This window comes from Taudactylus pleione, unplaced genomic scaffold (assembly GCF_031769625.1).
Source record: "Taudactylus pleione unplaced genomic scaffold, aTauple2 ptg000061l, whole genome shotgun sequence".
Lineage (NCBI taxonomy): Eukaryota > Metazoa > Chordata > Amphibia > Anura > Myobatrachidae > Taudactylus > Taudactylus pleione.
In genome coordinates, this window is record NW_028284463.1 from 13,578,243 (window position 1) to 13,603,604 (window position 25,362).

A 25,362-nucleotide genomic window follows, 5' to 3' on the forward strand; every position below is an offset into this window, starting at 1 on the left:
ACCAGTCTGTATTATCACTGCCTGCTGACTACTTCTCTATCACCCAGTGACCTGTATGTATTATCACTGACTGCTGACCACTTCTCCAGCACCCAGTGACCAGTATGTATTATCACTGCCTGCTGATCACTTCTCCAGCACCCAGAGACCAGTATGTATTATCACTGCCTGCTGACTACTACTTCTCTATCACCCAGTGACCAGTATGTATTATCACTGCCTGCTGACCACTTCTCCAGCACCCAGTGACCAGTATGTATTCACTGACTGCTGACCACTTCTCCAGCACAGAGTGACCAGTATGTATTATCACTGACTGCTGACCACTTCTCCAGCACCCAGTGACCAGTATGTATTATCACTGCCTGCTGACCACTTCTCCAGCACCCAGTGACCAGTATGTATTATCACTGCCTGCTGACCACTTCTCTAGCACCCAGTGACCAGTATGTATCACTGCCTGCTGACCACTTCTCCAGCACAGAGTGACCAGTATGTATTATCACTGACTGCTGACCACTTCTCCAGCACCCAGTGACCAGTATGTATTATCACTGCCTGCTGACCACTTCTCCAGCACCCAGTTACCAGTATGTATTATCACTGCCTGCTGAACCCTACTGTAGACACCAGTGGGGGCTGTATACATTCCATATGTTTTTTAACCAAGTTGAGTTACATTTAACGTGGATGACTTACCTACATTACCTGATTGTTCAGTGAATCATGAGGGAGCCTGTGTGAGTGACAGATCAGGACAATTAAAAGGGCAGACTGGATGGGCCAAATGGTTCTTATCTGCTGTCAGATAAGTACTTAACCGCGCCGCTTGCATCACCCTATGACTACAGCCGCGCCGGCGTGAGAATCGGCGTGGTGAAGTTGCTGAGCTGATATGCCGCTCATACAGGGAGGGAGAGACAGGAAGAGGAGACAGAGAAGTGACAGAGAGACATAAAGGAGAAAGTGACTGGTGACGGAACATTACAATGGTAAATAGAGATTGATTGGTACCATAGGGGTTTTAACTTTTATCCCTGGCACTCTCACCACTGACACAATCACCCCTGGGATAATGTACCCAGGTACCCTTTCACTTCTCTGAGATCCTGTTCCTGAGTACCCTCTCAGGGGGGGGCCTCACCCATGGCACACCAGCCTGCCACTTCTAGTACCCTCTGATCACTTAGCTGTCACACTCACCCCTGGCACAGTCTCCTGCCACCTCTAGCACCTTCTGATCCCTCAGTTGTCACCCTCACCCCTTGCACACTATCATCCCACCCCTGGCACACCCTTCTCCTTTCCCAGGCACCCTCACCTAGTTTCCCTGGCACTCTCACCTCCTTCCCCTGGCACCCTCTACTCCCTTCCCAGGCATCCTCACTCTAGAATCCTCTTCCCTCACCTCTGGCACCTTCTCCCCCCCCCCCTGGGCACCCTCACCTCCCTCCCCTGGCACCCTCTACTCCCTTTCCTGGCAGTCTCACCCTAGTATCCTCTTCCCTCACCTCTGGCACCTTCTCCTCCCCCTGGGCACCTTCACCTCCCTCCCCTGGCACCCTTACCCTTGTATCCTCTCCCCCCTCCCCTGGCACCATCTACTCCCTCCCCTGGCAACTTTTCCTTTCCCCTAGTACCCTTACCTCCCTCCCCGGGCACCCTTACCTTCCTCCCTGGGCACGCTCACCTCACTCCCCTATCTTAATAAAACTAAAAACAAGATAATCACCAAATTATACAAGTTTAAAATTTTTGATAGTCTCTTTAATTCATTATCCCAGAAAAAAAAAAATCGTAATAATAAACAGGATTTCCCCATAAAATAAACAAGGAACCCCAATAAAAAATGCCCTGTCCAAGAATTTGGTTTGATATTAATCCCATTGGCAATGGCCAATAATCCACGTTCTGCAGCTCTGCCATTGTGCTGCGTAAAGAGTTTAGTTGCTGATCTCTATGTAACAGTTACAGCAAATGGTTTATTAGGAGCTCCGCGACCCCTAGTTACTAATATTATATTTCGATCTTTGGTTTTGCCTTCTAGAGAACGTCACATGCTTTTTTTTGTTTCACTCCTCTGACATAATTACGTACCATTACTATTGCCTTAACTGCATCGGCTCTACGTCAGCTAAGTGCTGGACTATTTCTTGTAAAGCTCAATTGAAAATAACTGAAAATTCAGTCTTGGATGGAATGTCCTATGTAAAATCTAGACCAGTGGTCTCAACCTCAACCCTCAAGTACCCCCAGCAGGTCAAGTTTTGAGGATTTGTCTTTGGAAAACAAGAGATATGGTAAGAACTTACCTTTGTTATCTCTGTTTCTACGAAGTCCATAGGGTCCACAGGGTTGACCTTGGGGTATAGCTGGATCTGGATCCACGGGCACCACGCAGTTAAAGCTTTGCTGCTCCCAGGATGCACTTGGGTCCGTCCTCCTCTATACCCCGCCCCGGCCACAGGCACCTCAGTTGGTAAGCAGCTAAGGCCGGAGGAGGAGACTAAACAGAGAGAAGGAAGACTGGAACACACAAGAAACCATACTCACAGAAATGGGAGACGGAAAACCGGTGACCAGCCACACAGCCCATTTGAAGCCAGGTGCGTCAGGGCGGGCGCCCTGTGGACCCTATGGACTTCGTAGAAACAGAGATAACAAAGGTAAGTTCTTACCATATCTCTTGTTTTCTACTTCAGGGTCCATAGGGGGTCCACAGGGTTGACCTTGGGGATGTCCCAAAGCAGTTCAACTAAGGGCGGGGACGCTCCTGTGCTGAAAGGAGTACCCGGCGCCCAAAGGATGCATCCTGAGAGGCGAAGGTGTCAAACGCATAAAACCTCAAAAACGTCTGAATTGAAGACCAAGTAGCCGCCTTACACAGCTGAACAGCGGAGGCGCCACGTCTAGCAGCCCAAGAGGGACCCACAGAACGAGTGGAATGAGCCTTAACAGAGGCTGGCACAGGTAAACCCTCCTGCGCATAAGCCTCACAAATAACTGAACGAAGCCAACGGGCTAACGTTTGCTTGTTGGCAGGCCAACCCCTCTTGTGAAAACCGAAGAGGACAAACAAAGAATCCGACTTCCTAACCGAAGCAGTCCGGTCCACATAGATTCTAAGTGCCCGGACCACATCCAAGGAAGCCTCACCAGCAGAAAGATCAGGTGACTGAAAAGCTGGCACAACAAGTTCCTGATTAATGTGGAACTTTGAAACCACTTTGGGCAAAAACTCAGGACGCGTGCGGAGCACTGCCCTGTCCTGGTGAAAAATCAGAAAAGGAGGGCGACAGGAAAGCGCCCCCAATTCTGAAACCCTCCTGGCCGAAGCAATTGCCAGAAGAAAAATGGTCTTAAACGTCAGCCACTTGAGCTCCACCGACTCAAGCGGCTCAAAAGGAGGACCCTGCAAGACCCTCAGTACCACCGTCAAGTCCCACGGAGCCACCGGAGGTACGAAGGGAGGCTGGATCCTGAGAACACCTTGGAAAAAGGTGTAAACATCTGGCAGTGTAGCAATCCGTCGCTGAAACCACACGGACAAAGCAGACACATGAACCTTCAGAGAGGCCAGGCGTAAGCCGAGGTCCAAACCCGATTGAAGAAATTCCAAGATTCTGGAAACCCGGAACACCTGCGGATCATAGTTTCTGGATTCACACCACTGAAAATAAGTGCGCCACACCCTGTGGTAAATCCGCGCGGAAGCAGGCTTGCGTGCCCTAAGCATGGTACCAATCACTGAACTGGAGAAACCCCTAGACCTCAAGACGGCTGTCTCAAGAGCCACGCCGTCAAAGACAGCCGACCCAGATCCGGGTAAAGGCAGGGCCCCTGAGACAACAGGTCCCGACGCTGAGGAAGAAGGTACGGAGCGTCGATGGAGAGGCACCTCAGATCGGAGTACCAAGGATGTCTGGGCCACGCCGGAGCCACCAGCACGAGCGTGCCGCCGTCCTGCTTGAATTTCCGCAGAACCCGAGGAAGTAAGGATATCGGAGGAAACAGATACGCCAGGTGAAACGTCCATTTCACCGACAGAGCGTCTACCAGACAGGCGCCTGCGTCTCTTGTCCTTGACCCGTAAACGGGCAACTTGTGATTGTGACGGGAGGCCATCAAGTCCAGCTCCGGCAGCCCCCACCTGTCCACGAGTAGCTGAAACACCTCTGGGTGAAGCGACCATTCCCCGGGATGCACATCGTGACGGCTGAGGAAGTCCGCCTCCCAATTGAGGACTCCGGGAATGAAGACTGCCGAGATCGCTGGAACGTGACACTCCGCCCAAGCAAGAATGCGAGACACCTCCGACATTGCTGCCCGACTGCGAGTTCCCCCTTGGTGGTTGATGTACACCACCGTGGTGGCGTTGTCGGACTGCACCTGAACCGCCCTTCCGTGAAGAGCGGGGCCGGACGACTGCAGGGCCCTGTACACAGCCCGCAGTTCCAGGATGTTGATGGGGAGAAGTGCTTCTTCCGCGGACCAACGACCCTGAAGCGATAATGAGCCGGTCACTGCCCCCCAACCCCGAAGACTGGCATCCGTCGTGAGCAGGACCCAGTCCGGGATCCAAAAGGGGCGCCCCTCGACCAGATGCACCGTCTGAAGCCACCAAGCCAAAGACTGCCGAACCTCCGCGGACAACACCAGCATCTGAGAGCGGATCCGGTGAGGTAACCCGTTCCATTACGATAGAATCAGCCCCTGCAGGGGCCGGGAATGGAACTGGGCAAATTCCACCATGTCGAATGTCGACACCATGGACCCCAGAACTCTCATAGCTGAATGGACCGACAGGCGGCAACTGCTCAGGCAACTGTGTATCCGCAGCTGCAGGGAGGAGACCTTCTCTGGAGTCAGGAAAATCCGCTGCTGACGAGAATCCAGCAGGGCTCCCAAATGAACCATCCGCTGTGATGGAATCAGGGAGGACTTCTTCCAGTTTATCAACCACCCGTGTGCTTGAAGACAAGCAATGGTCAGGTGGAGATGTCGAAGAAGCACCTCCGGGGAGCTCGCCAGCAGCAGAAGATCGTCCAGGTACGGCAACAGACGTAGACCCTGACCCCGAAGGTGGGCAGCCATAACCGCCATCACCTTGGTGAACACCCTCGGAGCCGTGGAAAGGCCAAAAGGCAACGCCCGAAATTGGTAGTGATGGTTCAGGATAGCAAACCTCAGATACCGCTGATGTGCCGGTGCTATGGGCACATGGAGATAGGCGTCCTGGATATCGAGGGAGACCATATAATCCCCGGGTTCCATCGCCAGAATGACGGAACGTAACGTTTCCATCCTGAACCTGGGAACTCTGAGGTATCTGTTCAGAGACTTCAAATTCAGGATAGGGCGATGAGAACCATTGGGTTTCTGTACCAGAAACAGAGTAGAATAGTACCCCGTCCCGCGCTGAGACTGCGGAACGGGAACAATGACCCCTGCTTGTAGCAAGGATTCTATAGCTACCTGAATCTGACCAGCTTTGGTCTTGTCCAGAGAAGGACTCGTACAGAAAAACTGGTGGGGCGGCCTGAACCGAAAAGACAGGGCGTACCCTTGAGAGACTACTTCTCGAACCCAGGCATCCGTGGTGGTATTGTGCCAACACTGGGCGAATTGGAGAAGTCGGCCTCCCACTCTGGGGTCCCCCAGAGAGAGGCCCGTCCCATCAGGCAGCAGGCTTATCCTCCTGCTTGGAAGAAGGGCGCCGAGCACTCCATGCCTGCTTCTTGGGCTTGGGTGCGGCCTTGGTCGCCGAATGTCTCGGGAAGGACTGGCCCTTGGCCTTACCCTGAACCCGAAAGGACCGAAAGGCAGAGCTCCTCACTTTAGCCGGCGCAGAGGCCGAAGGGAGAAAAGCCGACTTGGACTTAGCCAAAGTATCCACTATTCTGTCCAAATCCGGACCAAATAGTAAATCACCATTAAAAGGCAAGGCCTCCAGACCCTTTTTTGAATCTGCATCAGCCCTCCAGGACCTCAGCCACAGGGATCGCCGAGCAGACACCGCTGCAGCCGACACCCTAGAAGTGAGCAGGCTGGCATCCAAAGACGCTTCCCCAATATAGGAAGCTGCATCCCGCATCTGTCCCACTAACGCTCTCTGGATATCCGGAGCCTCATCAGGAAAGGTATCCTCCAAGGCATTGGCCCATGCCTCAATGGCTTTAGCCACCCAGGAGATAGCCATGGACGGGCGAGCCACCGCCCCGGAAAGAGAATAAATGGACTTTAAACAAGTCTCCACCTTCCTGTCCGTGGGATCCTTCAAAGAGGAGATAGACGGCAATGGCAGCGTTTTGATCAAGCGGGTAACGTGGGAATCCACCGCCGGCGGAGTTTCCCATTTCCTGCAATGAGCTTCAGGAAAAGGATAGTTCGCCGCCAACCTCTTCTGTGGATGGAACCTCTTACTAGGTAATTGCCAGGCCGCCGCCATATGATCCGATAATTGATCAGACAGGGGGAACACAGTTGAGGTCACCTTGGCCTTTTTAAAATTAGGAAACTTCGACCTAGGAGCCGGCGCATCATCCTCAACATGTAGGATAGCCCGCACCGCCCTAACTAAGGCTGGAACATTAATGGAGGACTTAGCTTCCACCTCCTGCCCCATGACATCAGAGTCAGAGTCCTCATGGATTTCTCCATCATCTGAGGACACTTCCGAGTCCGACAACTGCGCAGCTAGTGAACTCACAACCGGACGTTTAGACACCCTTGGTGGCACATCACCTTGCAACATGGACTGAAACGCCGAGGATGAAGCCGCCAGACTCTGTACGGAGCTGGATAGAACATCCACCCAAGGCGGAGGAGTCGTCGGAGCAAAACTCTGCAAAGGCACTACAGACTGACGCGTCCCTGGGGAAGACTGCACATACACAGGCAGTCCCGAGTAAGCACCCACAGTCTGGGCCCCGGGGGAAGACCGCAACATTTGTGGAACCCTCGGGGAATGGGGGATGGTGGGCTGCGGTAACGCCCTAGAAGGGACCGCTGATGGGACCGATAACCGGTCCGCAATAGACGCCAGCACCTGTGAAAACATCGCCCAAGGAGGGTCCTGTGATACAGGGGGGTTGGAGGGGCCCGGTACCAGCTGGCACCGCCCGCACAGACCATCCTGAGATAAGTCCTCCCCATCAACTCCAGCAGCACAACGTCTGCAGGAAAATAGCACAGGAGCCACAGAGCGCTCAGTCTCCTCATCAGACATGATACCGTAAATCACAAGAAACAGGTATCACCAGAGGAATTACGGTTTTAACACCCGCGCACTCACCAGTATGCGACACAACAGCCCAGATATGGTACTGTGTAGCACACAACAGTATGTGACTGACCCCACAAATACGTGTTTTATATAAGTGAGGGTCTCAGAAAAACGCCCTTCCCCCACACACCTGCCGGGCCGTAGGAGAAGGAAAGGGATAGTTATAAGCTGACAGTAAGGAGAATAAGTCACAGACAGGCAGCACTAGCAATAGTCACATACAATGCAGAAAAGTTATACTCACTGCACCTTCCGCTACAATCAACCGCCCAGATTCAGTGTCTGGGAGGGCTATAGCGCTGTGTACACTGTCCTTTAGCAGGGGAGAGGTACACAGGGGGACCGGTCCACTTGATACCGCCTGGGAGTCTGCGATGTGCCAGTAAAGATGGCCGCCGGAGACCTCAGAGGAGGAGTGGCCGAGAGATAAGAGCAGCTCAGCGACGCCAGACTCCTAGTTGAAAGGCGCGCTGAGCTGAGGGGAGGAGCCGCTAGACAGGGAAGGCTGCCTCCCCTGGCTAGCAATTAACCCCCGGGTTGCCGGTCCCGCTACCAGCCTGATACCCTGGTGGTCTAGCGGACACGCGGGGTATTCCTCAATTGAGGGGGAGCCCGCCGCCGCCGCTAGCGCCTCCGGTCTGTCCCCAGAGACCGGAGGCTCCTGACTGCATTGAAGTATCCGCGGGCCGCCGCACGCGGCGACCCGCGGCTTACCTGATCCCCGTCGCGTCCGGCAGCAGTCAAGGGAGTCCCCAGAGCCCGGCTAGTACAGGCTCTGGGGTCCCGCCGCGATCCCCAGAGCTGTACTGGCGTCGCGGCGCCAGCGGGGAGAAGGAGCGGCAGCGTGGACGTCCTAAAGGACAGTCTGATGCTGCCGCTCTAACAGTGTAAAAAAAGAAGAAAAAAATAAAAACTTTCTCTTTTAAAATAAAGCTATGGGGCTGCTCCTGCAGCTCCACTGCGACAGGGTGACCCGACTCCGGCCGGGCACCAACTAAAACTGAGGTGCCTGTAGCCGGGGCGGGGTATAGAGGAGGACGGACCCAAGTGCATCCTGGGAGCAGCAAAGCTTTAACTGCGTGGTGCCCGTGGATCCAGATCCAGCTATACCCCAAGGTCAACCCTGTGGACCCCCTATGGACCCTGAAGTAGAAACAGGTGGGATAATAACTGACCCAGCAACATAGAATAACTCAATAGTGCACAATTAAAGAAATCCAGAAAACATGACCTGTTGATGGAACTTGAAGACTGGAGTTGAAAACCCCTGACCTAGATAACTTAGGGCTATCCTGTCGATCACTTCACTTGCCCGCACCCGATATTACTTCGCTAACTCGTGCCGGCAGCATGGTACCAGTAGATAGCAAGATCAAGGAGAATAGAATATATCAGGGGGTCTTCCGAGCAACCTAAATACAGAAACACTGAGTCAGTAATCTCCCAGGAACGGGCTTTACTTAGGACATTCCATCTGTTTTGGTTGTAATTACCCATTAAATATACAACGTACCCATTAGTTTATAAACAAATCCCACCCATCCTTCAGTTCCCCAATCCAGGTTTGACTTACAGGATGGATAAAGTTGACCGAATGAGGCGGGACAAACAGGCTGGCACCAAACGCAGTGAGATGTTGGGTTAAACACACAGCTTGGTCCGGTCGGGTGTCCTCCAGGGGTACAACGCCCTCTGTCTTCCACCTCATGTCATTACCATCAAAGTACTGGCAGAGGGAGGTGTACAGTCCCACCGTCACATCCACAGGTGACCACCTGTAGTGGTTAGTGATGTTCAGGTAGTAGAACCTGGTCAGATTTCCATCCCTAGGACAACAAGTACATTTGTTTTTATGTAGAGATTGTTGCAAACAAATAAAACCAAAGTATATGAACTACCCTAGCACAACACAATGCATCTGCCCCTGCTGGTCTCTTACGTGGGAGCGATGAAGAACGTGTACAACTTGTGGTCATCTCCGGACAAAGCGTCAGCCCTGATCTGCTTCATGTCGCTGTAGTTGTACTGGTTGGGGTGGCCGCTCTCGTGCAGATAGACAGAGATGTACGGCTCCCGTTCGTCGCTTGTGTAACGAGCTGGACAGAAATTAGGACAAAGCAGTTTCACTGTCAAAGGGTTCAACTAAAATATACAACGCCTACACATTATTGGGTCTCACCACTGAAGGCCTACTGACTGAGCGTCACTAAACAGACCACAATCTGAAAACCCTCTAAACATGCGCTGGAACAAAAGAAATCATAGGTCCTGGATATTCGGTACTATAGGTGCCCAGCCTTAAGTTAGCAAAAGTGGCCAACAAAGGATTGGAGTGAATTTTAACGTAGGCTTCATATGACGGCAAGAGTCGGCCATTTGGAGAGTTAAAAATATTTATTCATTAAAAACAAGAGTAGTAACGTAGCTACAAATCAAATTAAATAAATGTGTCAAAAATTATAATAAGTTATAATATAGCATTTATTATTCAATTCATAAATAGCCAGGGAACTCATCCCATGTGGCAACTAAACAGCGGTAATGACGGCAAAGGGCAACACTAGCGCAGCTAGGGGCAGATTCTCAGTCCCAAGCAAAGTGGCTGTACTTGCTGCCACGGAAGCCTAATTTATTACCTTACGGTAACGTGATAATCCTTTCAACTAATGCAGGGGATCGCGCGCGAGCAAGCGGAAAGCCGAGCCGCCCATCGCTTTTATACCGGCCGCCACAATTGTCATCATCATGAGCATCGGCACGTGCATCAGCCCAACGCTGGGTGCAGGAGATCCGTCAGATCATGCGCGCGGAACTTTTACTACAAGCCCACAAGTCAGGGTGGTTCTGTGCCATTGCTTTGCCACTGCCCAGTTCCCGCCACGAAACGCCCAATTTCACGGAAAGATCAGACTGGCCAAATTGTATCGATACGCAAAAATGCATAAATTCGCTTCTACCCATGCGCTGTATCAACAGAGATCCGTCTGACTAGGAATCATCCCCCTAGTTTGAAAGCAATAAAGTCAGTACTGACAGGCAACAAGTCCTGTGTATTTTGATTATATATTATACTTGAAATTGTGTTTTTATACTAATCAAATATTTGTATCTATTTTGGCTTAAAGACTGTGGATTTGGTATATTAATTAGAGATGAGCAGCTTTGCAATTCCATTCTTGCAGATATGGTAATGCAGCAGCAGGCATCATGGCTCCTGCATGCGTCACTTATCCGAGCTGCGTTGTACAATGCAGCATTGTATAATCCGCGAGAACATCGGCCGGCTAAGTGACCCATGGAATCACGCAAGCCGGTCACTGCAGATGAGAAAAACAGGCTAGGAAATCTCCATCGGCCGACGGAGATCTTGGGCCCCCCCTTCATCCCAACGGCGGCGTCCCGCATCAGTTTCGGGAAACTGAGGCCTTCGCCGCCCCCTCCCAAACAGCTGACTGTCAATCACTGACAGTCTGCTGCCACTCTGCGTGCAAACATTTGCAGAACATTTTGTTCGACATCAGGACCCTTTCTACATAAGACCGGCGTGGGCGAAATATGATTGATGATGTAAAAAATCATTAAAACTTTGAGTGTGATATGTATCTTAACTTTATACATGGCTGAAATGATGGAAATGAGTTGTCTACAGCCATGGCCAAAAGTTTTGAGAATGACACAAGTATTGGTTGTCACAAAGTCTGCTGCTTCAGCTTTTATGACGGCAATTTTCATATACTACAGAATGTCATGAAGAGTGATCAGATGAATTGCAATTAATTGCAAAGTCCCTCTTTGCCATGACAATGAACTTAATCCCAAAAACAACATTTCCACTGCATTTCAGCCTTGCCACAAAAGGACCAGCTGACATGATGAGAGAATTGACAAGGACAAAGCTGGAGATCACTCTGTTATTATAACTCAATCAGCATGACAGACTGGAAGCTTTAAAAGGAGGGTGGAGCTTGAAATAATTGTTCTTCCTCTGTTATCCATGGTTAACTGCAAGGAAAGACATGCAGTCATCATTGCTTTGCACAAAAAGGGCATCACAGGCAAGGATATTGCTGCTAGTAAGATTGCACCTAAATCAACCATTTATCGGATCACCAAGAACTTCAAGGAGAGAGGTTCAATAGTTGTTAAGAAGGCTTCAGGGCGCCCAAGAACGTCCAGCAAGCACCAGGACCGTCTCCTAAAGTTGCTTCAGCTGTGGGATCGGGGCACCACCAGTGCAGAGCTTGCTCAGGAATGGCAGCAGGCATGTGTGAGTGCATCTTCACACAAAGTGAGGCAAAGACTTTTGGAGGATGGCCTGGTGTCAAGAATGGCAGCAAAGAAGCCACTTCTCTCTAGAAATAACATCAAGGACAGACTGATATTCTGCAAAAGGTACAGGGATTGGGCTGCTGAGGACTGGGGTAAAGTTATTTTCTCTGATGAATCCCCTTTCAGATTGTTTGGGGCATCTGGAAAAACGCTTGTCTGGAGAAGGAAAGGTGAGCACTACCATCAGTCCTGTGTCATGCCAACAGTAAAGCATCCTGAGACCATTCATGTGTGGGGTTGCTTCTCAGCCAAGGGAGTGGGCTCACTCACAATTTTGCCTAAGAACACAGCCATGAATAAAGAATGGTACCAAAACATCCTCCAATAGCAACATTCTCCCAACCATCCAAGAATAGTTTGGTGACGAACAATGCCTTTCCCAGCATGATGGAGCACCTTGCCATAAGGCAAAAGTGATAACTAAGTGGCTCGGGGAACAAAACATCTAAATTTTGGGTCCATGGCCAGGACACTCCCCAGACTTTAGTCCCATTGAGAACTTGAGGTCAATCCCTAAGAGGCGGGTAGACAAACAAAAACCCACAAATTCTGACAAACTCCAAGCATTGATTAGGCAAGAATGGGCGGCCATCAGTCACTATGTGGCCCAGAAGTTGACTGACAGCATGCTAGGGTGAGTTGCAGAGGTCTCGAAAAAGAAGGGTCAATGCTGCAAATATTGACTCTTTGCATAAACTTAATGTAATTGCCAATAAAAGCCTTTGAAACTTATGAAATGCTTGTAATTTTACTTCAGTATACCATAGTAACATCTGACTAAAAGATCTAAAAACACTGGAGCAGCAAACTTTGTGAAAACCAATACTTGAGTCATTCTCAAAACTTTTGGCCATGGCTGTAGACAGCCTGCTATGGTTCTGTTACACAAAAGCTTTCTCCTAAGTTCAATCCTTTACATTCACTCACCGTCCTGCACCTTATACGTGATCTGTATGTGGAGGCCGGCATTCTCATTGCTGCTCTCTGCTCTGATGTCCACTTTCACCGAACGCAGGCTGTCAATCGAAGCCACACCAGCCGTGATGTTTCCAACGCCGGTGCTATTGGCGACACTAACCGTGATGGCCTTTTCCGAGTCCAAGCTCTCAACTGGGATCTGGCTCCCATTACTGGTCTGGAACTCCATGGACGCTACCTTGGTGGAGACCGTGTAGTTGCTGATGAAGCCGAAGGGATACGGGTTGGAGTCTACTTGGAACATGACCTGAATGATGTCCGTCAGGTCAGGGAAGGTGCTGTTAAAGCCCTGTGGGATGAAGAACTGGCAGCCCGTCGTATTACTGTAGCAGAGCAGGTTGAGTGGATCCGAACGCTTGCCCCGGGCCAGGATTTCCCCTCCCTGCAAATACAGGGGCTCCTCGTTCAGCACCCTGGATTTCATCATAATCCGCATGAGGTCAGAGGAGAGGTTGTAAGCCTCCGAGGCCACGATTACATTGTTGGAGTCACTACACAGCTTCCCTACCGGGGGAAAGGAGCTCTTGGTATTTACAAGATGGATGACATCCCCTGTAAAAGAAACTGTGTTATAGCTAAACAACAAATGCTGGATGCCGGGACTTGCTGCAGGCGAGTTACATAACAGATGATGCCAGCAGAGAGGGACAGGTTGGCAAGGTGGGCAGGTTTCTGGCAAGCAAGAGAGTGGTGGAAACGCCGGTAGGGTTGGGTATGGTATGCCGGTGGTCAGAATCCCGACACTGGCATCCTGACAGGTTTAGCATACCGACACTTGTTGGTTGCAATGCTAACCCTCCCCCACTCCCTACCCTAACCCTGCCCCACCCCGGTGCCTACCTTTTAATCTCCCCCCATTGTCTAAACCTAACCTCCACGCACCCTAAACCTCCTCCCTTAGTGCCTAACTCTAACCCTCCCCCTAGTGCCTAACCCTTCCCCCTACACCACTACTTACCTTCAGTATTCCTGGTAGTCCGTATGCCAGCGCCGGGATTCTGAACAGCATCAAGATTCCGGCAACGTAAGCGTCGGCATCCCGACCGCCGGGATGCCGAACGTGTCTCCGCCGGTACAACTTGATTTTAGATGCCAGTGACTAAGGGCCTCCGTCTCCCTCTATAGAAGATAACTCTTCCCTACACACTGTCAGATCCATTATAAATGGTGGTTAAGTGGAGAAATACTAAGCCTCGGAGAGAGATCAAGTACCAACCAATCAGCTCCTAACCGTCATGTTAAAGGCTGTGTTTGAAAAATGAGTTAGGAATCGATTGGTTGGTACTTTATCTTTCTCTAAGGCTTAGTACATCCGTCATATGCCGGGCGCAGACTAGACAATATGCAGCATGGCCCCCGCTCTCACGCTGTCGCGTGTGTATGCACTTGCCGATGCCGGCACCCAGCAGGTTCGCATCGCTAACGAGGTCGGTACACACCACTCAGAGGGGCGATAACTGCATGCTGAACGTATCTGAGGTCATTATCCAAACACACTAATTTTTCCCTATTTCACATATAACCACCAATGTGATTGGCCAGAATGGACATAGATCTGGCCACGTTGGCCTTGAGACAAGCAGTCGAAGGCGCCTTTATAGTCACCAGTAAGTTGTGTGGTCAAGAGGCGTACTCTGCCTGATGCGAGAAGTTGCAATTCAAACTAGCTTACGAACAGCACCAGGGGTATATTTACTAAAGTGCAGATGTTGCCCATAGCAACCAATCAGATGTTAGCTATTATCTTCTAGAAGGTGCTTTGTAAATGATAGGTAGAATCTCCTTGGATGATATGGGCAACATCTCCACCTCTAAAACCAGCACGTTAGTAAATATACCCCCTAGTGTCCATACGGAGTAAGTGCAGCAGTAATAAAATAATCAAGGAGGGTTAATGTCAAAATCCATAGAGCTGTCAATGATACGGGGATAATTTGGACAATGATGTTAGCAATGATAAAGTAATCTAAATTATTATTTTAATCCAGTAGCGATATTGGCCCAGAATGTACACAGACATCTCATGATGCGACTAAAGCTTCCAGGATCAATTTCGGATCTTGTGGAGTCTTTCATCCACCAGTAACATTCTACAAGGACAAAGGCTCTGTGAGGACTTACCCATGATGTTCAGGATATTGTCCGCGATGGTGGTGGGGGTCATCATTCCTGGCGTCGTCTCATTCTGCAGAATGGACATCATGGCCTCCAGTTTGATGAGAGTTTTCCGCTGACAAAACGAACAAGCCAAGTCTTTGCTGGCCACCTTGAGAGAGGCGAGAAGACAAGCCTCTGGTCATCATCATTATCAGCGTTTGTGTGCCAGGTGCAGCTAAAATCTGCAGCCCGGGAGAGTGGGCTGCAAATCATACATAAAAGGAAATCATATAGAAGACAGAGCAAGTACACACAAGACTGACAAAAATGGCGGAGCCGTGAGACAGAGAGCGATCCGGTGTCTCCTTGCGAAGGTGCGCAGTAGAAGCTACTAGACTTTCAGGATGGAGAAAATGGCACTGACAAAGTGAGACGAAATTCCCAGTAATAACAAAACCAAACCTTTCATTTTACACCACACAATTAAAATGCACACACAAAGAGGGCAGCCATTTTGTATGCTGAACCAAAGATCCTGAGCATAGCAGCCATTTTGTATGCTGAACCAAAGATCCTGAGCATGAATCCTATCAATTCAAAAGACCTGACACAGACTTTGTACTTCATCCAATGTCACTAGTTAATATTAGATTGAATTCACTGCGCTATATAGCTGTGCGTAGGCAAGAGGTACACTTCAATCCCAGCATTCCCTGCTCGCTAGCATACGGCTTTTGCTCCTTACCGTACACTGTGCTAACACAGCGGTGATCTGTCGTATATCATCCACCGTGTTTACTTTCAGCGATATAAGGGCGTCTGTGATATTATTGCGTACAACACCCAAGTTCAACTCGCCGGCCTCTTCTAGTCGGTCATTAACCTGTTCATACTGACAGCAGACAAAGTGGAGTTAGCAGAAGTGAAATACAACTATTAGTATAGCAAACAATATATGTTATATTTACAGTTATTGGATCTCTCCAACATGAGTCGCAGGTTGGTCAGAGAGTCTGCAGATGGCTGAGCTGACCAAACCCATTTCATGTCCACCAACAACACCGTATTTCAATATTGCATTTATTTGTTGAAGATATTAATGATAGCGCATTGAAGGGCTTTCTCAGCGGGTTACAGGACATGAACTTCTTGGAGCAACCTAGCGAGTCAGGGAGATCCGAGGCAATAAGTGTTTTCCGCTCTGTAATCTATGCCCACAACAGAGACACGTGCCCACACAGCTTTTGCGTTTACATGGCGCGCTGGGACCAGCAGGAAACGTCTGCGATGCATGTAGCGGTCAGGCTAAGCTTTTACTGTGTAAATGAAAATAAGTTAATAAAGCAGATTCTTTACCTCATTGAGAACGGTGATGAGAGCCAAAGAATACTCTGCCACGTGCTGGGGGTCTCCCTGCCTCAACAAGCCCTCCAGGACGGTCCCTGTGAGGTTGTGAAGCCAATGTGCCAGACTGGGGAAGCCATTGTGGATGACGGGCATAGAAACAACCAGTGTGCTGTATACATAGAAACAAATAAAGAAACAATCAAATGTTGTATCAATATCAATCTCACTAGGACAGGTTGTACTGAGCATCGCATCGTGGAAGCGGTAAATCCCGCCAAATATCGGGTACATGCCGGCGTTAATATCGCCGGTATGTACCTAGAAATCCGATTAAAATCGCAAATGACAGCTCTCTAGATAAAAGCCATCCTCTGCGATAGAGGGACTACCAAGTTTATGACCCAGAATGACGCGAGGGCCGCAGGGTACACTGGGATCCCTCTCAGTGCAGAATGCGTAAAGAAGCCCAGCTAAAGATGGCGTTGCTCACCGGGTCTATATGGTGCATATGGAAAAATGCGGGCAAATCCAAAAAGTTTTCAGATTTTTGTACAAATTGTCCTTTTAGTACATACCGCCCTAATTGATTATATCCGCTTTTTGCTCTTTCACATAAGAAGTGGGAAAAAATAAAGATACAGCACTTTATAATAAACCTGGACGTAGGACTTAATGCTTGAAATCATCTGATAAAAACTAAGAAAAGTACTGCTCATTCCATTTCACAGAGAGGTTGTAAATAAATGCCCTCCTTGGCAGCATCTGTAATGTAGTGCCCCCTGGGTATGTAGATCCATGCAGGCCAGCCAAATGTATAGAGCAGGGAAATCAATGCAGTCATTCAGAAAAATGCTAAGACACAAAGGGGTCTATGTACTAAGCAGTGATAAGTGACAGAGTGAAAAGTGATAAGTAAGTGATAAGGTGCCAGCCAATCAGCTCCCAACTGTCATTTTTCAAACACAGCCTGTGAGATGACAGTTGGAAGCTGATTGGCTGGCACCTTATCACTTACTTATCACTTTTCACTGCTTAGTACATAGACACCAAAGAGTGATCCAGTAATGTCTAGTAATCTACAGATGTATCCTTATACACTGTTGCTGCAGTCGCACCAAACAGCCCTTCTTGGGGCGCCAGGAATCGTGCAACTTGCCTTGCGCCAAGCGACTTTTTCATGTCTTTTTCACCCGAAAATGCGCCTTAGTCGCAATGCGATGTGATAAAGTCACTTTACGAGACTGCACTGATTAATAGGATATGTGGACACTTCTATAACCGTGTGCAACGGAGTGTGAATCTGTATACAAAGTGCTACGATGCGGCTTTTCCACGCCAAGTTCTGTTGTGCTTCGTATACAGGGTCAGCCTCAGTCGCACATAGATATAGTGTGTCACTTATCACATTAATCAGTGCAGTCTCCTGAAGCGGTTTCACGCATCCGATTGCGACTAAGACGCATTTTCGGGTGCAAAAAGACACTACATCATTCGGCGCAGCTCGCTGTCGTTAGGCGTTTCCATAGGAAAGAGTCCTCTTCATTCCATATAGGCATCCAACAAACGTGGCAAAATAAAGAAAAACATATTGGGTGGCACTACTACCTCTACTACTGAGGTCCACTCCTAATGCAAGATGGAAGGTCACTCACAGACGCTGCCATAGGAATAAATGGGAGTGCTCTGATTGGTCACAGGGTGGAAGCTGCCTGCTCTGACCAATCAGAATGCTCCCATTCATGTGTTTGGCTTGGCATCTCGCTCTCTCTCTTTCTCACTAACAAAGGGAGTGTCACCACAAGTCCCTGGCACCTATCAGTGCAGCAATTAGTCTGTTTCCATGGTTACACAGATTGCTAGGGAAGACTAGTCATTTACAACCTATCAAATGGCAGCAACAAAGTTTCCCAGTTTTCAAGAGACCATTTCAGTCAGAAGTATTGGCTCCTATTCCAACAATTTACAGTACCCTCACAAAATCATACGTGAAATTACCCTTTAAGGCAGGGGTGGGGCACCTTTTTTCTGCTGAGGGCCATTTTGATATATATAAAATTATTTGCTGGTGCAGGCCACGCCCCCTCCATGTGACATCACACGGGGCGGGGTAACAATCACGGGTGATTACAGCAATGCCTGGAGCATCCTGAGGGCAGCAGTGTGACCGTCTGAAGCGCCCTATGGATGCTCCAGGCGGCACTGCTGCATAGATTCTGGCTGCAGGGTGCCATTCTAGGCACCCTGCTAGCCAGATGAGGCTAGCAAAAAAACGCTCAGTGGCCCAGACCAAATTATTCCGCAGGCCTTATACGGCCCCCGGGCCTGAGGTTCCCCACCCCTGCTTTAAGGCAACACTTCTATGGAATAACACCTATTTAGGAATACAGGAGAAAGGCGATCTGCTGACTGGATTCACTTACTGGTTTAAGGCCACAGCGATGGCCCCCTGCTGGTCCTGCACCAGTACAGACAGCTCCACCGAGTAGTTGGACTCATGGTAGCCTGCAGGCAGGAAAGTGTTGTGCTCTGACCGGATGCCTTTGTAAACCCAGAAGTCATCGCAGTGTCCGGGCCGGCAGCGTTTAGCTCTCAGAATGAAGACAAGTGACACCCCGTCCTCCGTGTCCCTCCACCCTACGGAAAGAGATGATTAGAGCTGCAGTACACAGGATCTGTGCCTACTGACCTTCAGGATAAAGAGGACAGGTCAGTGTTTAGATTTTTACATCTTGGAGGTTTTATTTCTGAAAACATATTAAATAGACAAAATAAGGTAAAAATAATAATTCTGGATCATGGTACTCTTTTCTAGATTGACTCCTTACAAAAAACAGGATTTTGGTACTTACCGATAAATCCCTTTCTCCGATTCCACAGGGGACACTGGAGTTCAAGACAGTGGGGTATAGACGGTGGTAGAGCAGAGCTTGGCACTTTAAATAATTTAAAAGTGTGACTGGCTCCTCCCCCTCTATGCCCCATCAGCCCCAGTTTAAGAACTGAGCCCGAGAGGAGACGGAGGACAAGAGAAAAGAAAACGAGGAGAAGGAGAAGACCACAGAACGGAACAAGACCGACTGAATGAGAACAGTGGAACCCATAACAGGGAACCATGCAGTCACACAACCATATAATGAACCCAACAAAACGTCAGGTACGCAGCGCTGGGCGGGCGTCCAGTGTCCCCTGTGGAATCGGAGAAAGGGATTTATCGGTAAGTACCAAAATCCTGTTTTCTCCTTCATCCACTAGGGGACACTGGAGTTCAAGACAGTGGGGACGTCCCAAAGCCAACCTCCTGGGAGGGAAGCGCGGAGAACTTGCTGACCCCTCGGCCAAACCGAAATAGGGACTGCCAAGAACAATAGGCCCAGCAGAGGCAGAGGATCAAGTGTCGCAGAGCACAGTAGACAAACACTACTCCTCAGGAGACAGTCACAGAAGAACTTCCACAGCGTACGCACAGCGGAAGCCAAAATGAACAGAACGGCTGGCGAGAAAACAATCACAGTTGAGAAGCGGCTGAAAATAGACCAAACCAGACAGCTGGTAGCAGAGAGCCCCAACAAGAATCCATAGGAGAAGGGCAGAAAACGAGAAAAACTCGTGAATCGTACTAGAGTCTGCACAGGAAACTGCAACAGCTGCAGACAGCAGAATCCCAGCACCGCTGGTCATAATCATATAGATAGAAGTATGACAATACCAATCAACAGATACAAAGTTGATCCTGTCCACAGACTCCCAATAAAGAGTATACTGGGAGGTCAAAGACAAGACCGAACAATCGCTTGGAACGATAATTGAGGTCCCACTACAACAAAGTTGTGAACCAGCGGAAAGGTTACACCATAGAAGTCTCCAACGTGTGGAGATCCCACGGGACATGAGGCAGAGGCGAATACGAGAGGATGGAGACTACAATTCCTTTCAGAGGGTCAGACAGCAGTATAACCCATACTGAAAACAGGGATAAAATATGAGATATGGTAAGAACTTACCCTTGTTATCTCTATTTCTACGAAGTCCATAGGGTTCCACAGGATACCTTGGGGTATAGGTGTGACGTCAGTCGCAGGGCACCAAAGAGTTAAGCTTTCAGCCTCCCAGGATGCACTAGGTCCCCCTCCTATACCCCGCCCCCGGGCCAAGGCACCTCAGTTAGTTACCAAGCCATAGGCCGGAGGAGGAGAAGGAAGAGAGAGAACAAAGATCTGGACACATACAAGAATCACATTCTCACCAGAGGGAGACGGAAAACCGGTGACCAGAGCAAAGCCCATCTGCAGCACAGGTGCGACAGGGCGGGAGTCCTGTGGAACCCTATGGACTTCGTAGAAATAGAGATAACAAGGGTAAGTTCTTACCATATCTCATATTTTCTACTTCAGGGTCCATAGGGTATCCACAGGATACCTTGGGGATGTCCCAAAGCAGTATCCTTTAAGGGTGGGGACGCTCCTGTGCAGAAAGGAGAATCCGCCGCCCGAAGGAAGCATCCTGAGAGGCGAAGGTGTCAAACCTGTAATACCTCACGAAGGTATGGACAGAAGACCACGTAGCAGCCTTGCAGATCTGAACTGCCGAGGCACCACGGTCGAGCTGCCCACGAAGGACCCACAGACCTAGTGGAATGAGCCTTCAGAGAAGGAGGGACCGGTAGGCCTTCATGAAGATAAGCTTCAGAAATAGCCATACGGATCCAGGCTGCCAAAGTTTGCTTTGAAGCAGGCCAACCCTTTTTACGGAAGCCAAAGAGGACAAACAAAGCGTCCGACTTCCTAAACGAAGAAGTGCGGTCAACATAAGTCCTTAAGGCCCGCACAACATCCAAAGAGGCCTCACCCACGGAAAGACCCGGTGAGTTAAAGGCCGGAACAACTATTTCCTCGTTAATATGAAACTGGGAAACAACTTTGGGAAGAAACTCGGGCCGAGTGCGGAGCACTGCCCTGTTCCCATAAAAAACCAAGAAAGGGGGTCTACAAGAAAGAGCCCCTAACTCAGAAACACGTCTGGCCGAAGCAATGGCCAGAAGGAAAACAGTCTTAGCTGTTAGCCATTTAAGATCCACTGAGCCCAGTGGTTCAAACGGCGGTCCTTGGAGAGCCCTCAGGACCACAGCCAAATCCCAAGGCGCCACAGGTGGAACAAAGGGCGGCTGAATGCGGAGAACACCCTGCATAAAGGTGCGCACATCCGGGATTGTAGCAATCCTACGGTGAAACCAGACAGATAGGGCCGAAACCTGTACCTTCAAAGAAGCAAGGCGAAGCCCATGATCTAGTCCCGCTTGCAGGAAGGCGAGAATCCGAGACAGACGAAACTCCCGCGGTGCATAACCTCTCGGTCGACACCACTGGAAGAACGTATGCCACATGCGATGGTATATCCTCGCGGAAGACGGTTTCCGAGCTCGTAACATGGTACGCACCACAGAGCTGGAAAACCCCCGGGAACTCAGCATGGCCGTCTCAACAGCCACGCCGTCAAAGACAGCCGAGTCAGGTCCGGGTGAAGGCAAGGACCCTGAGACAGAAGGTCCGGTCGTAGCGGCAACCGCAGAGGAATGTCCACGGACAGACCCTGAAGGTCTGAGAACCAGTGCCGTCTGGGCCACGCGGGAGCTATCAACAGGAGCGTCCCTCCTTCCTGTTTGAATTTCCGGATTACCCGTGGAAGAAGGGAGACCGGAGGGAACAGGTATGCGAACCGGAACATCCACTGGACGGACAGAGCATCCACCAGAGACGCCCCTTCGTCTCTTGTGCGAGACCCGTACACCGGCAACTTGTTGTTGTGCCGGGACGCCATGAGGTCGATTTCTGGAAGACCCCACCTGTCCACCAGTAGTTGAAAAACGTCCGGGTGCAGGGACCATTCCCCCGGATGAACGTCCTGGCGACTTAGAAAGTCCGCCTCCCAATTGAGCACTCCCGGGATGAAGACCGCTGATATGGCCGGAAGATTGCGCTCCGCCCAAACCAGGATCCGAGAGACCTCTACGAGAGCCGCCCGACTGCGAGTTCCTCCTTGCCTGTTTATGTAGGCCACGGTGGTAGCATTGTCCGACTGGACCTGCACCGGGCGACCCTGGAGAAACCGCTGTGCCTGCTGGAGAGCATTGAAGACCGCACGGAGTTCCAAGATATTTATTGGAAGCTCCGCTTCTGTCGGCGTCCACCTGCCCTGGAACAAGTGTGGACCCGAAACTGCTCCCCAGCCCCGAAGACTGGCGTCCGTTGTCAACAGGACCCAATTTGGAACCCAGAACGGACGTCCCTTGTTGAGGTGGGTCGTCTGTAACCACCACGTAAGGGACAGGCGAACCTCCTGGGTGAGCACAATCGTCTGGGACTTCAGAGACTGAGTCAGCCCGTTCCACTTGGACAGGATCAGGTGCTGCAGAGGTCTGGAGTGAAACTGGGCGTATTCCACCATGTCGAACACCGACACCATGGAGCCCAGTAACCTCATCGCCGAGTGTAAGGACACCCGGCGGCTGTGCAGACAACTGCGCACCCTTGACTGTAAAGCAGAGATCTTGTCCTCCGTCACGAAGATCCTTTGCTGTCCCGAGTCCAATAAGGCTCCAAGATGCAGAATCCTCCGAGACGGGATTAGAGTGGACTTCTGCCAGTTGATTAGCCAGCCGTGCCGTTGCAGCAGTGCAATGGTCAGGTCCAAGTGGCGTAACAGGAGCTCTGGAGATCCTGCCACCAATAACAGGTCGTCCAAATACGGCAACATGCGGACTCCCTGCAGCCGCAGAGAAGCCGTCATGACCGCCATCACCTTGGTGAAAACACGTGGTGCTGTTGCCAGGCCAAAAGGTAACGCCCGAAACTGGAAGTGGTCGCTGCTGATTGCAAACCTGAGGAACTGTTGATGGCGCCAAAGAATAGGGACATGCAGGTAAGCGTCCTGTATGTCCAATGACACCAAGTAGTCCCCAGGTTCCAGCGCCAGAATGATGGACCGTAGGGTCTCCATCCGAAACTTCGGGACCCGCAAAGACTTGTTGAGTGCTTTGAGGTTTAGAATCGGACGATATGACCCATTGGGTTTCTGTACCAAAAATAGATTTGAATAGAAACCCTGGCCCCTCTGGGAGAATGGAACCGCCACTATAACTCCAGCCTGGAGCATAGTGTGCAATACCTTCCGCAGCTCCGTAGCCTTGTTCCGGTCTGATGGGAGACCCGTGGTGAAGAAGCGAGCCGGGGGTCTGTGCCGGAAGGAGAGGGCGTATCCGTGGGAAACCACCTCCAGAACCCAAGTGTCTGTCGTAGTGGTCGACCAACACTGGGCGAACTGTAGCAGGCGGCCTCCCACCCTGGGATCCCCCAAAGGGAGGCCCGGACCGTCAGGCCGCAGGCTTGTCATCTGGCTTGGGGGCCGGACGTCTGGTACTCCATGCCTGCTTCCGGGGCTTGACCGATTTCTTAGGGCCAGCCTGTCGAGGAAACGACTGTGGTTTGGGCCTGCCCTGGGCCCTAGATGACCGAAAGGACGATGGTCCCGAACCAGAAGGAGCAGTGGCCGACGGGAGACAGGCAGATTTGGCTGCCGCCAGCGTGGCCACAATCTTATCCAGATCCGGACCGAAGAGAACTTCTCCGGTAAACGGCAACGCTTCCAGACCTTTCTTGGAATCTGCGTCCGCCTTCCAGGATCGCAGCCACAAGGTGCGACGAGCAGCTACCGCTGCTGAAGAAATTCTAGACACCAGAGTACTAATGTCTAGAGCCGCCTCGTTGATGTAGGTGGCCGAATCACGGAGATTGCCAATCAACTCCGCCTGATCGGCCGGACAGTCGGATTCAAAAGAAGCCTCTAATGAATCCGCCCAGCGCTCCATCGATCTGGCAACCCAGCAAATGGCCATAGCCGGCCGTGCTGCCCCCCCTGCAAGGGAATAAGCGGACTTCAGGCAGATTTCTACCTTGCGGTCCGTAGCATCCTTAAGGGAGGACATGGATGGCATCGGCAATGTGGCACTACGGACAAGACGGGTCACGTGAGAATCCACCTGTGGAGGGGATTCCCACTTCGCAAAATAATTATCCGCGAACGGATAAGCCACCGCCAGGCGTCTCTGCGGCTGGTATCTTTTGCCAGGTTGTTTCCACGCCTCCTCTAAATGGTCCACCAACTGACCCGAAAGAGGAAAGACTGTGGCATCGCCCTTCACATCTTTGAAAAAGGCATACTTAGATTTAGCCGCTGGGGGAACTTCGTCCTCAATCACCAAGGCTGTGCGGACCGCCCGAATAAGTCCAGGAATATATACTTTGGACTTAGCATCAGCGTCCTTAGTATGGAGAGGTTCCTGATCGTAAGGATCTAGAATCTCCCCATCATCAGACGTCCCTTCGTCATCCTCATAAGGAGCGGACAGAGACGCCACCGGCCTTTTATGAGACCGCATCACAGACTCCCCTTGCAACACATCCGACAAGTGCTGTACAGAACTCGTCAGGGAGTTAACCCACGCTGGCTCCTGAGAACCCGGGAGCGGGGAAATAGGGAGACTGTGGGGTACCACCAATTGTCGTGGAACCCCTGCATGGGTGACGACACCACAGACTGCTGGGACAAACCCATCGGAGTAAACGCGGGCTGCGGAGCCAACTGGCCCACTAAAGCTGTTAACGCCTGAGCGAAACAAGCCCAGGGCGGCTCCTGTACCGGTGCTGTAACCGTAATAGGCCGCGCCATGGACAAACACTGCCGGCAAAGGCCCTCCGCGCTACCCTCCCCCTCCGCTAACGGTACTTTGCACGTGGTACACTGTAGCCGGAGGGGAAAATCACTTTCAGACATGATGGCACCACGTATGTGACCTCTCTCACCAATTAAGTATTAAATAGGCGAGAGACCACCCTGCAGCACCGCACCGCAAGGGCTTTAGCAGAAAGAACAGGGACAGTAATAAAGCTGACAGTTTAGAGAAGAAAAGATTACAGGCAGCAGCGCTAGCACAGTCACATACAATGCAGAAAAATAACAATTCCTGCACTAACAGCGCTGATCACTCAACTACACAGACACAGGGCCTGGTAGGACACAGCGCTGCATACACAGACCTGACCACAGCGGAGGAGAGGTATGCGGGGGGACCCAGACCACGATGCTTCCGTCCAGCGCTTCCAGCAGCGTTCACCATGCGTTCTGGAGAAGATGGCCGCCGAGGAGCAGAGAGGAGGCTGGCCTGGGGGAGGAGCGCTGCCACAGGACCAGTCGGCAGCATGCAGAGAGGGCTGTGTGCAGCGGGGGAGGCGCCGGCTGTGAGACAGGGAAGGCGCGCTCCCCTGGCATGCATT

General features: G+C 50.8%; 1 protein-coding gene across 3 annotated transcripts in view; it reads right to left on the minus strand.

The window, feature by feature from the left end:
* PKD1 (polycystin 1, transient receptor potential channel interacting) overlaps positions 1-25,362 on the minus strand; it is a 151,613-nt gene that overhangs the window by 24,928 nt on the left and 101,323 nt on the right. For all 3 annotated transcript variants that reach the window (XM_088464772.1, XM_088464770.1, XM_088464773.1), the window contains 7 exons: positions 18,457-18,670; positions 16,046-16,205; positions 15,435-15,581; positions 14,714-14,858; positions 12,542-13,144; positions 9,225-9,381; positions 8,859-9,111 (listed from right to left, as the gene is read on the minus strand). In XM_088464772.1, the coding sequence (XP_088320898.1) occupies positions 8,859-9,111; positions 9,225-9,381; positions 12,542-13,144; positions 14,714-14,858; positions 15,435-15,581; positions 16,046-16,205; positions 18,457-18,670 (1,679 nt within the window). The remainder of the gene's footprint in view (positions 1-8,858; positions 9,112-9,224; positions 9,382-12,541; positions 13,145-14,713; positions 14,859-15,434; positions 15,582-16,045; positions 16,206-18,456; positions 18,671-25,362) is intronic.